Source organism: Podarcis gaigeae, assembly GCF_964106915.1.
Source record: "Podarcis gaigeae genome assembly, chromosome: 3".
Lineage (NCBI taxonomy): Eukaryota > Metazoa > Chordata > Lepidosauria > Squamata > Lacertidae > Podarcis > Podarcis gaigeae.
In genome coordinates this window covers 91,729,743-91,743,270 of record NC_139680.1, presented here as the reverse complement: position 1 = coordinate 91,743,270, position 13,528 = coordinate 91,729,743, and the positions used below count along the sequence as shown (strand labels likewise).

Below are 13,528 nucleotides of genomic sequence, written 5' to 3'. Positions count from 1 at the left end.
TATTCAGAGCAGACACCATACTCGCCTCTATATTTGATATGCTGTCAAAAATGCACATTGTCAGCATTCAAAAATCAATACTGTTTTCAAACAGAATGAAGTCAGCAAAAGCACCATTTTTGCAATAAAGATGTAGCTTTGCTAATGCACCAACATACCGAAGGAAATAAGATTGTCCCCTCTACTATGCGAGGTTTGCACAACTTGTTAAAGTTTAACCCTATCAAAATGACATCTCTGCAAAATAGAGTTGTGAATACAGCAACACCTTAAGCTTCCATTGTTTAGTTTCTCATTACTTACGTCAGAAGCACAAGCAAGCTTTGTGCTGCAACTTTGCTTAACAATAAATCCTATAGTTCCACTGTGGTGCCGCTCCCATCAGAGTTAGAAATGCTGTTATGTGAAGCCAGTGGGTGGCTGGACTCCAGCAAAATTGTATTCCAAACTCAATTGTTGGAAGTAAACATGCGTACAATGCTATAAAAAGGAAATTCAACGTTCTTCAACTAAGGGCTGGCTCCAATGTTAGTAGTACCAAATTACACTTTCAGATGGAGGCACTCAGTGCAGAAGCCATGATGTCTGTAAGCATAAGTAAGTGGGGTTCATTACATGAAGCCTCCATTCTTCCTAGATGCTTGGGGCATGCCAAACCTCCACATGATGTGTTGATCACACAGCAAATATACTTCCATGTAGAGCACGAGTTTTCACATGATAGCTGAACTAGACCTTACATACTAGATGACATTCCATCCCAGCTACAATTCTTACAGACTTCTCTGTTGCTTGATGATGAAAAGGGTGGTGCCACCTGAGATTCGCAAGCAAAGGATACTGAAGAAATGGAAACTCCCCTAATTTGATGCTCACCTTGCCACAGACTTCCTGACACCAGTAACCCTGCATCCACTTATCTATTTCCAGGAGCAGGTCTGTAAACAGAGATTTGCACTGAAGACAAGCATGCTCATACTTTTATTCCTAAACATAGCACACATTTTCAATCGTAGAAACTGAGCTGCATCCCAAGAGATGAGAAACAAAAAAGTTATCTTTGTAGAGAAAAACCAGAACAAATCTTTTCCAAACCACACAGCATTGATCTGTACTATTGTTTTAAAGGAATCCCTCTCTACTCAAACATTTAAGCAGAACCAACAACAGCACAACAGGTGTTATGACAAACACAGAAGCTACACTACCTTTCTAACATCAAGGGCCTGATTATATATGCAATCCTTCTTTATCATTGCTAGGTAGGAAATTTAAATAAAGAATTGTGAACCCATGGGGTATCATAACTACACAGTTATACCCTGCTGCAAACTCCACACTCTGCAGTAGCAATTTCACAGACAAAACAACATAATAGCAGTCACTTGAATAGCATGTACCCATGTAAAAATGAGGCCCCGTGAGTGCTGCACATTAGAGGGGGGGAGAGAATTCAGCTCTACTGATGAGAGTCTGTACTGTACTGGCAGTCACTTGCCAGGAAAGCTATTGTGCTTTAAATGCTGCTTTTAAGGTTGCTTTTATCTGCCACCTTACTGTTATCTGGGATTTTAATTTAATTTTTTATGGTTATTTTGTCTGACACACTGGAAGGTCTGCTCAAAGGTGACTTTACAATTTTTTAAATAAAAGATTGGCATTTTAAAAAATTATTAATTTAACTTATAACCCAACCTTCCTCCCAAAGAAGCTCAGAGGGGCAAACAAATGATAGCTAGCTCAATAAAAAACATCAATTAAATGTACTTAATTAAACTTAATGCGGAAACCTCCATGCTAAAGGTCATTCAGAAAAGGAATGAAAATGAAATATCCACTATTGCAATGCCTTTGTATTGTATTGCCTTTTGTGTATGTATATATATATCCATGTTGTGGCCTTATTCAGAAAGGAGGAGAGGAAACCTGTACCTATGAAGCCTGCTTCTGAATTTGGCATCTACTCAGTTTAAGGTACCCAATTAAAAGAATCTGCAAATCTATTTCCTGCTATTTTTCAATCAGAAAATAGTGCCCACTCACAGCTTTTAAAACACTTCAAGGTCATGCCTTTCCTAGATTACTCAACATAAAAATTCTGAGGCAAGTGGCATTAAGAACATACGAGCCCTGTTACACTAGACTAGACCAAAGAACCCTATAATCCACCATCTGGTCAGTAGGCCCATACTGACCTAGAGGCAACATTAATATCACCTGATCTTTCTACAAAAACATACTACAAATTTATTTTTTTTAAGGTCACCCACTCCCAAGCAGACTTCTCAAGAGAGGCAAGTAGATAGGGGAATGCTCTAGAGTAAGCAGGAAACCAAAAAACCAAAACTAAGAGCAATTTGTTAAAAACCGAAGTCTGTTCAACACAACAGACACTTTGACTCAATGAAAAGCTCCAGAACTCATGCCTTAAAGCACAGATTCAAGACAACAGTAGCATTTAGTTTTGCACCTACACAGCAAAAAAGAACAACATGAAATTAGATGCTAGATAGCTACTTAGCTAGCAACCTTACACATACAGTGCATTAACACTGTACAGGAAACCCGTATCTAATGATACAAATGCAGTACTCAGAAGCAATCAGAATCCTATGAAATATTACACAATGATGCCTCAAAAAGAAGAAAAGAAACAGGTGGAGGAAGAAACAGGTGGAGGAAGAAACCGTTCATACATAAGGCTGCAATCCTATACCTGCATAGGATTGTATTGTACACTTATTTTCCAGTTTCCCCAGCATGCTGAGAAGCAACATACCCTATGAACCCCCACCTTCACAATTTCAGCAGTTTGGGATTTATACAACAGAAAAATGTGCATTTAGGATGTAATCCAGAATCTAATTGCTTCCTCTCTCATATATTCACATATATATATAGCCAACTTTATTGTTATCATTTATTAAATTTATGATAGCATAAAAATATTTTTACGCTACAATATGGGGACCAAATCTATGCTCTACTGCCAGCATTGATGTCAAAACAGTTCTGTTTCTCCTAGGTTTCCCATCTGCTACTATGACCATAAATAAGATTTTGGCACTTAAATTGTAAATATACTGGCAGGATCCCCAAAGAGCTATTCTAGACACAGGCAAAGGCTTGTGCTAGCCCAGTAGGGTTATTTTTTTATTATTAGTTTTGAGTATACAAAACACAGCTTTAGATTCCCCACAATTTAAATAGCCATTTTTCAAGCACCATGTTGGGTCAGGGGTCCACCATTCAAAAAACAAATAAAAGCGCCCTTGGGTGGCCATTTACTTAGAAGCAAATCCCATTTATTTCAAATTTCAAACACATGAAAGAGTAGGGAACTGGATCTGGCCAAAAGACCAACATATTATCTCCTCCAAGCAACTGGCCCAAATTTGACATGTGGGCAGATTATCAATAATCCAGTCTGCAGAAAGTAGTAACAAACAATGTCTTGCATCAACCATTACACAGAAGTCCAAACATCCAACTGAGATTTCCCTCTCACCCCTACTCTCTGCAGCTGACACTAAAAGAACAATGAGAATACCTGAGTGGATCAAGTTACAGATAGGTAGCCGTGTTTGTCTGCCATAGTCAAAACAAAACAAAATTCTGACAGCTACTGGAAGGAATTTTAAGGTGCTACTGGAAGGAATTTTTTTTTTGAGTGGATCAAGTCCTTGCTGAAAGAAGCAGGGAATGCATTTGGCACCAAAATTAAATAGCATCATATGCAAACTGCAGTTGGAAAGGAAAAACCTGAGGCCATGCAGTCCCAATTGTTCCTTTGCAGTCCTGCCTTACATGTGACCCTGTTTAAAGCTATCACCAAAGGTACTCTGTTTTCAGGTGTGATTTGATACACCTGATATCATAGACATCAGATGACTGATTGGTATGCAATCTTGACCACTTTTTGATCTGACCCACCATAAAAAAATGGTTTCCTACCCCTAAGTTAAAAATATAGCTTATGTTTACTGTAGTTTAAGGTGAACATGAGCATGCTAGTACATGTTGAGAAGTCCAAAATGGACTCCACTGCCCCTCCTGGTCACACTGTGAACAGCAAACAATAAACTTTGGGCTGTCATTCAAACCTGGGCTCGTGATTTGTTTATGATACAAGAAGTCAAAATTATGGTTTTCTGCTTGCGATGCAGTGTGGCCCAAAGGGGAAGAGCCAAGTGTGCATGGTATCCAATTAGCATTTGAAGTGGCCACATGTCCTTTTTAAAAAAAACATGTGCCACCACAGCACATGGAGAAGGGCCATAGTTCAGAGGTAGAGCATCCACTTTGAGAGTTCGATCCCCATCACCTCCAGTACGGCTCAGAGAAACCCAATTTGAAACCCTATAGAGCTGCTGTCACTCCATGTAGACAACAGTAAGCTAGTTGGACCAAAGGTCTGTAGGGCAGCTTCGTGTGTGCCCTATATGCCTATGACTTTGTAACATGCAGCTCCCTTTATATATACGCTTGCCTGCAGATATTGCAATTGTACGCGTCAATGCTATCATCTGCCTATGCTTAAATGTAACGTGAGTGATTACATAAAAATAGATAAAGGAAAACTTATTATGCAACTAGATGCTATGCTTCTAAAAAAGCATTTTAGCCCCTCACTACTTCTATGCAGCAGTCACACACCCACATATCTAAAGCATATGGAACGGTGAGTTATCACTTCTTGGAGCAGGACTGTTTGATTTCTACTGCCTGTCCTTTGCTGACCACTAGTTAGTTTAACACAGTATCAGCCTTGCCCTCTACAAAACAGAAGGATGCAGAGATAACTATAACAGATTAACTATGTTTCCTTACCAAGAAGTAGCAAGGGGATAATAATGATTTAAAAGGATCAGTGAAAATATATGAACATCAATTTCTACGAAAAAAGCAATTTCTGAAGTGTAGCTATATTAATAAAATCATCTCACCACTTGTGCTGAAAAGACTGCAATGGTATAGGTACAACATTTCACATGTGGTGGGTGTGTGAGCATATAAAACCCTTCCGGCAGAGGCTTTTTACAGAAACAAGCTATGTTACAGGTCAACATGTGGAATATACCCCAAGTTTGGGATTGTTAACCATTTTTAAATAAGGACAATCCAAACCTTTGTAATAAATAACTAATTACGGTACTTTGCTTTTAGTAACAGCATTCCGATTACGGGGCAAAATTGGAAAGGATTGGGACACCTGTGCGTTTCTCATTAGAAACAGAATGTATGGTCAGGAAAAAATAGCAAAGAGATTACATGCATTGAATAATGCAAATGATGTAGACGATTTTGTTGAAATATGACATCCTTTTATAAAATACTTTACTGATCACCCTGAAGAATGACAACCACCCAAATCATAGACTGGACTTTGGAAAACTTAACTAGACTGATCCATCCTGGATGAAGAAGGGGGGGACATTTTGTTATGATTTTATTTTTTATAACTGTTGTCATATACTGGAAATCAACAAAACTGTATAAAAGAAAACCAGTGTGGTTTTCCCCATGCAAACCAAGACCAAATCTCTGCTTAGTCACAATGACCAGAGCCAGGAACTCTCTCTCGGGAATCTACCTCAAGAGGACGAAAACCACACAAACCTCTCTGAGCTGCTGGGAGGAAAACTGGGATATAAATATTGTTGCACACCATCCCAAATTGCTGAGCAGTGCAAGATTCCAGGGGTTCCAAGCGCTTTACCTGGGTTCCCAGCATTAACAACCCAAAAGGGTCTTGCTTCTCCCAACAGGATCAGCCTTGGATTCAGACAAACATCAGGCATCAGGCTCTGCCTGCTGTTTGCTCACTCTATCTCCTAGCCAGCGTGGTGTTGTGGTTAAGGGCGATGTACTCGTAATCTGGTGAACCAGGTTCACTTCCCCGCTCCTCCACATGCAGCTGCTGGGTGACCTTGGGCTAGTCACACTTCTCTCTGAAGTCTCTCAGCCTCACTCACCTCACAGTGTTCTTTGAGACTCCTTAAGGGGAGTGAAAGGCGGGATATCAAATCCAAAATCATCATCATCATCTTCTAGCTCACATTACTTCTAACTCTCTACTCTAAACTCTGGCTTCATTTGCTGGGGGAGCAACCCCAGCCCTATGCCATCTGGCACAGAGTCCTCTGATCCTCTGTTCTCTTTATGGCCTATCACCCCGAGCAATCACCTCAACATAGCTTAAAAAAAGGTAAAGGTACCCCTGCCCGTACGGGCCAGTCTTGACAGACTCTGGGGTTGTGCGCCCATCTCACTTAAGAGGCCAGGGGCCAGCGCTGTCCGGAGACACTTCCGGGTCACGTGGCCAGCGTGACATCGCTGCTCTGGCGTGCCAGAGCCGCACACGGAAACGCCGTTTACCTTCCCGCTGGTAAGCGGTCCCTATTTATCTACTTGCACCCGGAGGTGCTTTCGAACTGCTAGGTTGGCAGGCGCTGGGACCGAGCAGCGGGAGTGCACCCCGCCGCAGGGATTCGAACCGCCGATTGGCAAGTCCTAGGCGCTGAGGCTTTAACCCACAGCGCCACCTGCGTCCCTCAACATAGCTTAGGCTGGTTTAATTAGCTTTTAACACTTGTTGGTCCAGGGATTAGAAGTGTCTAGCACTTCTCAATCCTTAATTAAATTATGACACTTGTTGGGTCCAGGGATTGTAATGGTCTGGCACCCACAAACTCATAACTATGGGTTGAGGAAAACATCATCAGGCCATCAAAGCAGTTACAGTTGCTACACTTATGGGAACTGAACCAACTAACAAAAAAGAAATCACAGTAAGAAGAACAAAACAAAAGCAAAATATTATATGTCTGGAGATCCCTCCAGTGATACCTAAGAAGTAACATACTTTTTGTTATTACCTCTTTACTTCCATTCTCACCAATTAGTAAAAGGGATTAGAACTGTTACTCTATAAATAACATTTGCAACATTTGCAAGTCACAGCAGCCGGCTTATTATGAACATGTAGATGTCACCCACTTTGTTCTTCCCCTACAGCAAGCAGGAGCAACAAATCATGATTCCTGGCTTAGTGTTACAGTCCGAACCAAGGTTCATGGTTTGTTTTGCTCTAAACAGACCAAAATGGGATGTCAAGGTTTGTTATTGGCTTACCGATCAATATGTTAGTGAAACAAAGGAATCTCTAATTCAAATGTAAGCCAGGATTTGTGGTTTGTTATTCCTGCTACAGGAGAAGCAAAGAAGGAATCATTTCTTCATTCATGATAAACTATTAACTCTGGCTTGCATAGCATGTGAACTAGGCCAATAACTGAAAATGGGGAAAAAATTACACTTGCACCTGTCTTCATTTATTCTGGTTGTGGGAACAGGAGAGTGTTTATATAAGCTAATATATTAAATTACTGGGGACAAGTTCTATTAGAAATAAGAGGTTAGTTAGTAAAGGTGCTCCTAGGCAAGTTCCATGATTTTTCCCAATTGCTATGTTAGTTAATTGCAGCAATTGGGGGGGGGGGGGGAATCTTCCTGACACTGCACATGGTATATTGAAAGCAACCCAGTGACCTTAAGGAACAAGGACGTTGCCAGATTATTAAAATAGGGTCTAGACTCTAGAAGGAATGACAAGGGGGTGATCCCTTGTCCACAGAATTTCAGGTAATGCTGCAGGGTCAGCAATAACTTTGCTGATACTTACAACTGCCAATGTTTTAAAAATCAAGAGGAGTTACCTCTTAACCCACCGACACAGACAAAACATTCTCAAAATAAGGCAGGCCTTAGACGTTAGCCAGTGGTCATCAGTTGTGTCACCTTTCTCAGAATATTCAAGACAGGAATGGAAAAGTGTATCTTCCCAGCAATAAAACTAGCTGAGTGCTACGAAAATTCAATTCCCGCCCCCACAGGAAACTTCATATTTACAACTAACACATACCTTGTGTAATGAAACAATAGTGATTATCTATGAACAGTTGATAAATAAACAAAGCATTGTTGCTTTGAAACGATTAACAGGATTTATATACAGCTTAATCATCAAAACCTGTAAGTGGTTTACATAAAATATATTCTTTGACAAATACAGAGAGAAAACATAGGAGATACATATGTGTACGCACTTTCCATCTGCTGCAGAAATATCCAACCCTACTTCCACAGCTCTAACATAATTTCAAAGTGGCCAGCTAACACAACACGTGGCAACTAAATTTTTGCTTTTTTGAGCTGTGCAGAAGGCTATGCAGTGCTATTATTTTCTCCTACCTCAGTTGTGCCTTATGGCGCATCAGAGACAAGACACATTAAGATTTTTTTAATGCAAGAAGCACTTCTGTGTTGCCCACAAAATCTTACATGTATGTGATTTGCTTTGTACCTATCGATTGTGGACCTGTATGTATCCTTATCTATGTACGTACAATTACCAAAGGACATGATACTCAGGTTTCATGTATTTCTCTACCAACAGCATTTTTCATATACAATGTCATAAAGCACAAAGTAGTCCTAAATGATTCTTAGGAACTGTCATCTTCCCAATATTCTGAAATGTTTTTTGAATTAGTCATTTTATTTTATAAGAAATATAAAACCGGTAAAAGAAACATAAGCAACCCTTGAGAAAGTATCATTTTTGAATATATGATGGGATTTACCTGAGAAATCAATAAACCATCTGACTTTATTGAGGCACAATTTTTACAAAAAGAATGAAGAAGCTTCTGACTGAAATAGTGGCTTAGTTCTTGTTATACTGGAGAGCAGAAAGCCTTTTGATTTAATTACTTCCCTGAAATAACTAACCTATTTTAAATAGGCAGACTTTTTTGGTTCCTGCTTTCTCCCATTCAATAAATCGGGGTTTCCTACCAAACACACCTCGAACGTGGTACATACATACATACAACCAACCGTCTGTAGTGCTTTTGAACTATTAACCTAATAGCCCTTTTACCTGCACAACGTGTGCTTATAATCCTCCATTTCCTTGGACTTGAACTGACCACAGGGAGAAGCAGGAACTACTGGGTATTAGTTAAGTCTGCGTCTTTCTAATAAGGAAGCAATCGAAACTGGTCAGGGTTTCTGGAAGGGGAAACGTTACACGAATTTGGCAGACCAGAGGGAGAGAAAAAAGTGTAGCGCCTGAGCTTCTTTCTTTCTCTCTCTCTCTCCCCCCCCCCCCCCCGCTCCACGAAGGCACTGGGAGGGCAGCTCTCCATTTTCTCGACGCGTTTCGCTGCGAGGAGCAGGAACAGCAGCTCCATTTGCTGATCCTCCCGCGTCTCCCCCGAGTCCGGACTGAGCTGCCCCATCTTAGATCAATCCCTAGAGAGCAGCTGGCCAGATCCTTCCCTCCCTCCCCGCCACATACCCAGTTTGGGGGGGGGGGGGGCAGAGCGCTAAAGATCCCGCCGCCGCGTGTAACTTTTTAATATTCCCCATCCTAAGCCGCGTTTCCCAACTTTTCCTCCATTGGAAGTTGGACCGGGAAGCGGCGGCGGCAGCAGCAATCTCCGCCTGTGTTGCACCAAAGAGAGACCAGCTCTCTGGACGCAGGCAGAGGCCAAGGCACCACCAGCCCGACCCCCCCCCCCCGGGATCCAGCGACCTCGCCCCACCGGAGGAAAGTCTCCCCCCCCCCCGCCCTGCGCCCCTTCTCTTGCAAGCTCGCGCACTTACCGGCATCATTTTGGCCCCGAACCGCATTGAGGCGACGGGTGCCGCTTCCTCCCCCTCGGTGACCGAGGAGGAGACCAATGGCTGGGGCCTGGGGAGGCGGAGCGGCCTGCCCTTGTTTGCCTAGGGACCTGTTGCGAGAGGCAGCCCGGCCCGCGCCCACCAGCGAGCTCCCTCCGGGTCCGCAACTCGCCGGGCCTGCGCCTCCTTTAGACCCGCTTGGTCCCGAGCTTGGTCTCCCCGGAGCCCCGCTCCAGCCTCCCTTCAGACCAAGCGACCGCCGCCCTCGAGCCCGCTCCGAAACTATCCCCCGCCGGCCCGGCAGGGAGGAGCAAGCGAGCCCCGGCCCCGCCCGAATCCCACCCCCTAAGCAGGCTGGGCTCCCGAGAAGCCGAGAGCTCCGCGCGCCGCCGTCACCGCCTCCCGCCTGCCCCAGACGCGAGCGAGGATGAGGGGAATTGGCGCCCGGGGTCAAGAGGAGAAGTTCCCGCCATTCTGGGGGAAGCGGCAGCACATCCCGCCACCTTTTCCCAGGGGGGACTCGCTGAGAAGGTGTCTGCTGCCTCTTGAGCAATTGCAGCAGCAACATTTTCTTCACGCGCTCGGAACTTCTTCCGAGCCAGAAAACGCGCTGCAAAATGCTAAGGGAGAATTCCGCCCAAAGCATCTCGCCAACCACAAGTTGTGGCTGTGCGCTCACATTATTAGGGCATTCGTGCGCGCATGTGGGTCGCGCAGATCCGATTTCACGTGAACGGGTGGTGGTCCCCGGAAGGCAAATTGTGCATTTTCGGCCCCTCCCCTTGTTTTGCTTCGGGTTGTTTGCGCTTTATTTGTGTAATTCTGCGCTCCTCCCCCACTTTTAGGTATAATTTGAGTCGGAACATTGGTTCGCAATTGGTGGTCCACAGGCCCCAGGGGGGTCTGTGTAACCCACCCAGGGGGTCCATGGCACTGCGACACATACCCGTCAACTATTGGGGACATTCTGTTTTGGAGGGGCCATGCTCACGTGAGAACAAAGCGCCCCAAAACAGTGGTGCAAAAAATAATAATCGCATTTTTGGGTGCAGTGCTCTCGCATAGGAGCATGGCCCGGAAGATGCACATCCCAGTTTAGCTCTGGGGCATGTTGGAGGGTATGGTGGTGTGACTCCATTTGCATAACCAAAACTACCACAGAGATATCAACAAAGTTGGGGGTCCATGACTTGGCTTTTGAAATCAGGGGGTCTGCACTGCAGTACTTGGCTCATTGGGAACCACTGGAGTAGACCATTTTTATACTAAAGTGAGCTAGGATATAGGTTTTTGTTTGTCTATAGAACTCGCTCCCACAGGAGGCAGTGATGTCTACCTAGATGGCTTTAAATGGGAATCGGACAAAGCTATCGATGGTTGCGAGCCAGGATGGCTGTGCTCTGCCTACCCAGTTGGAGTCAGTAATGCTTCTGAATAACAGCTGAGGGAAACCACAAGAGGGGAGAGCACTCTTGTGATTGAATCGTGCTTGCTGGTTTCTCACAGGTGTCTGGTTGACCACTCTGAGAACAAGATGCTGGACTGGGTAGGCCACTAGCCTGATCCAACAGGCTCTTCTTATGTTCTTATGGCACACATTCCTTGCATTCAAAAACAATATATTCATTGTATACAATGCAATATGTAACGGGCAGGTGGACTTTTAAAGTCTGTAAACATACATTACAGTCTACTCCGTCTCCTAAGAAACTATGAACAAAGATGCAATTGACTAGAATCCTATTATACATACTTATTTAGAAATATGTCCCATTGAATTAAATGGGACTCACTTTCCAGTCAACATTAACAGGGTGGTACTGGAAGAGACTGTAAAAATTCTAGGACAGTGACCTTTGCATTGTAACACCAGGATTATGTAATAATCACAATTATTCTCGCACTTGTAATGTTTGACTGAGAAATGTTGACATAAATGTACCATCCCACCTATATCAAAATGAAGGGTTGGGCACTGTTGAGCTAAAAGTCTATATTGTATGCTTAAGCAAAATGCTCTGTAAATATTGTCACAGTCCTCCCCCCCCTTTTCTTTATTTAGTTTCATGTATCAGAACTTACATGGCTGCTTTCTACAACTTTTGTGTCTTTCTTTTCCCCCTCAATAATTGTTTGATGTTTGATGTGTATTATTCTCTTTTTCTCGGTGCTTTTTTGTTGTTGTTAAAAATGAGGTACCAGTACTTGCATCTTGGTAAAAGTGCCATAGATGCCAGCACTAAATGGATCTCATGGGCAGCAAAATAAGGGTGACAGTATTCCACACCAGTAACCACCATCACACACACAAAAAACTCTATCTACATTGAAGTAAGTTCCATTATGCTCACTGGGGCTTATACCCAGGTATGCAACTCTATAACCACTTACCTGGGAACTTAGTTCTACCAGTTAAGACGAGGGAATGGCTCAGGTTTTCTGTTTGCATTTTAATGTTTGTGATATTTGACTTTGTCTGGCATGACCCTGTAGCGTGGAGTTGCTTCACTAGCCATTTGGGGCTATTTGCTCTGTTGGCAAATGGTTTCTTAAGGAGTGGTCTTATCACTGGCTCCTTCAAGCAAGCAGGGACCACCACCACCTCTTACAAGGGAGGCATCAAATCACCTATCCAGACCCAGCCACCTATCCCCTCCCTGCAGGTTTTTTATCAGCCATGAGCAAGGGGCAAGAGCACAGGTGGTCAAACCAAACACCTTGTCCCCATCCTCAAGCCTTACTAACTGAAGCTCATCCAACGTAACAGGACTGAGCAACATTCTGGACACATTTGCTACAACAGCACAGTCAAGGTGCAGGCAGATACAAGTGATTTTATCCTCAAAATGCTTTGCACACAATTTGAAGTGAGATGTGTGATGCAGTTGTTCGAACAGCTAATAATGTTAATACCTTATTTAAACATTAGTGTAACCAGTTGTACAATTTATCGATGATATGGTTATTTAGCAGCACTCTTCAAGAGGTGCAGTAAAGAGCCCTCAGGGAATAAGCTGAAGTGTTGCAGTTGTGTAAGTAGGCAGGCAGAATAGTTTACAGGGATGTAAATGCAGATGATATCTTCTACTGGAACTCTCATAATGTCATAGATATAAAGGTAAAGGTACCCCTGCCCGTACGGGCCAGTCGTGTCCGACTCTAGGGTTGTGCGCCCATCTCACTTAAGAGGCCGGGGGCCAGCGCTGTCCGGAGACACTCCCGGGTCACGTGGCAAGCGTGACGAAGCTGCTCTGGCGAGCCAGCACCAGTGCAGCGCAAAGAAACGCCATTTACCTTCCCGCTATAAAGCGGTACCTATTTATCTACTTGCACTGGCATGCTTTCGAACTGCTAGGTGGGCAGGAGCTGGGACCGAAAGACGGGAGCTCACCCCGCCACGGGGATTCGAACCGCCGATCGGCAAGTCCTAGGCACTGAGGTTTTACCCACAGCGCCACCCGCGTCCCAATGTCATAGATAGTACTCTTAAATTTAGTGATGAATGTGGGCTGTCTTTTTCCAGCCTCCCATAACGTTTTGCATGCCTGTCTGTTCCTGTTTGCTTTCACCACTGTCATGACTGCATTGGGAGCTTAATTAAAAAACAGAAAAACCACATGAATAGCAAAGGCAAAAAGCAGTCAGAGACGGGGAAAGGAAAAACAAAATGCCTCTGGTGGATTTCTTGGCATCAAAATATCTCTTAGCCTTTACCTCAGTCTCTTTTCACCTAGTTTCTCGAGTTTCTCTCAGATAATGATTTTGAAAAGTGGAGAGCTGCAATAGTGAGAGTAACCATACAAACCATGCTTGTGTGTGTGTGTGTGTGTGTGAGAGA

The 13,528-nt window shown here is 43.6% G+C and overlaps 1 protein-coding gene across 1 annotated transcript in view; it reads right to left on the bottom strand.

Annotated features, from left to right (window-relative positions):
• The window catches only part of TP53BP2 (tumor protein p53 binding protein 2), a 48,529-nt gene extending 38,109 nt beyond the window's left edge, over positions 1-10,420 (bottom strand). The window contains exon 1 of the mRNA XM_083733096.1: positions 9,673-10,420. Coding sequence (XP_083589222.1) covers positions 9,673-9,699 — 27 coding nt within the window. The 5' untranslated portion in view covers positions 9,700-10,420. The remainder of the gene's footprint in view (positions 1-9,672) is intronic.
• Between the last annotated feature and the right edge of the window lie 3,108 nt (positions 10,421-13,528).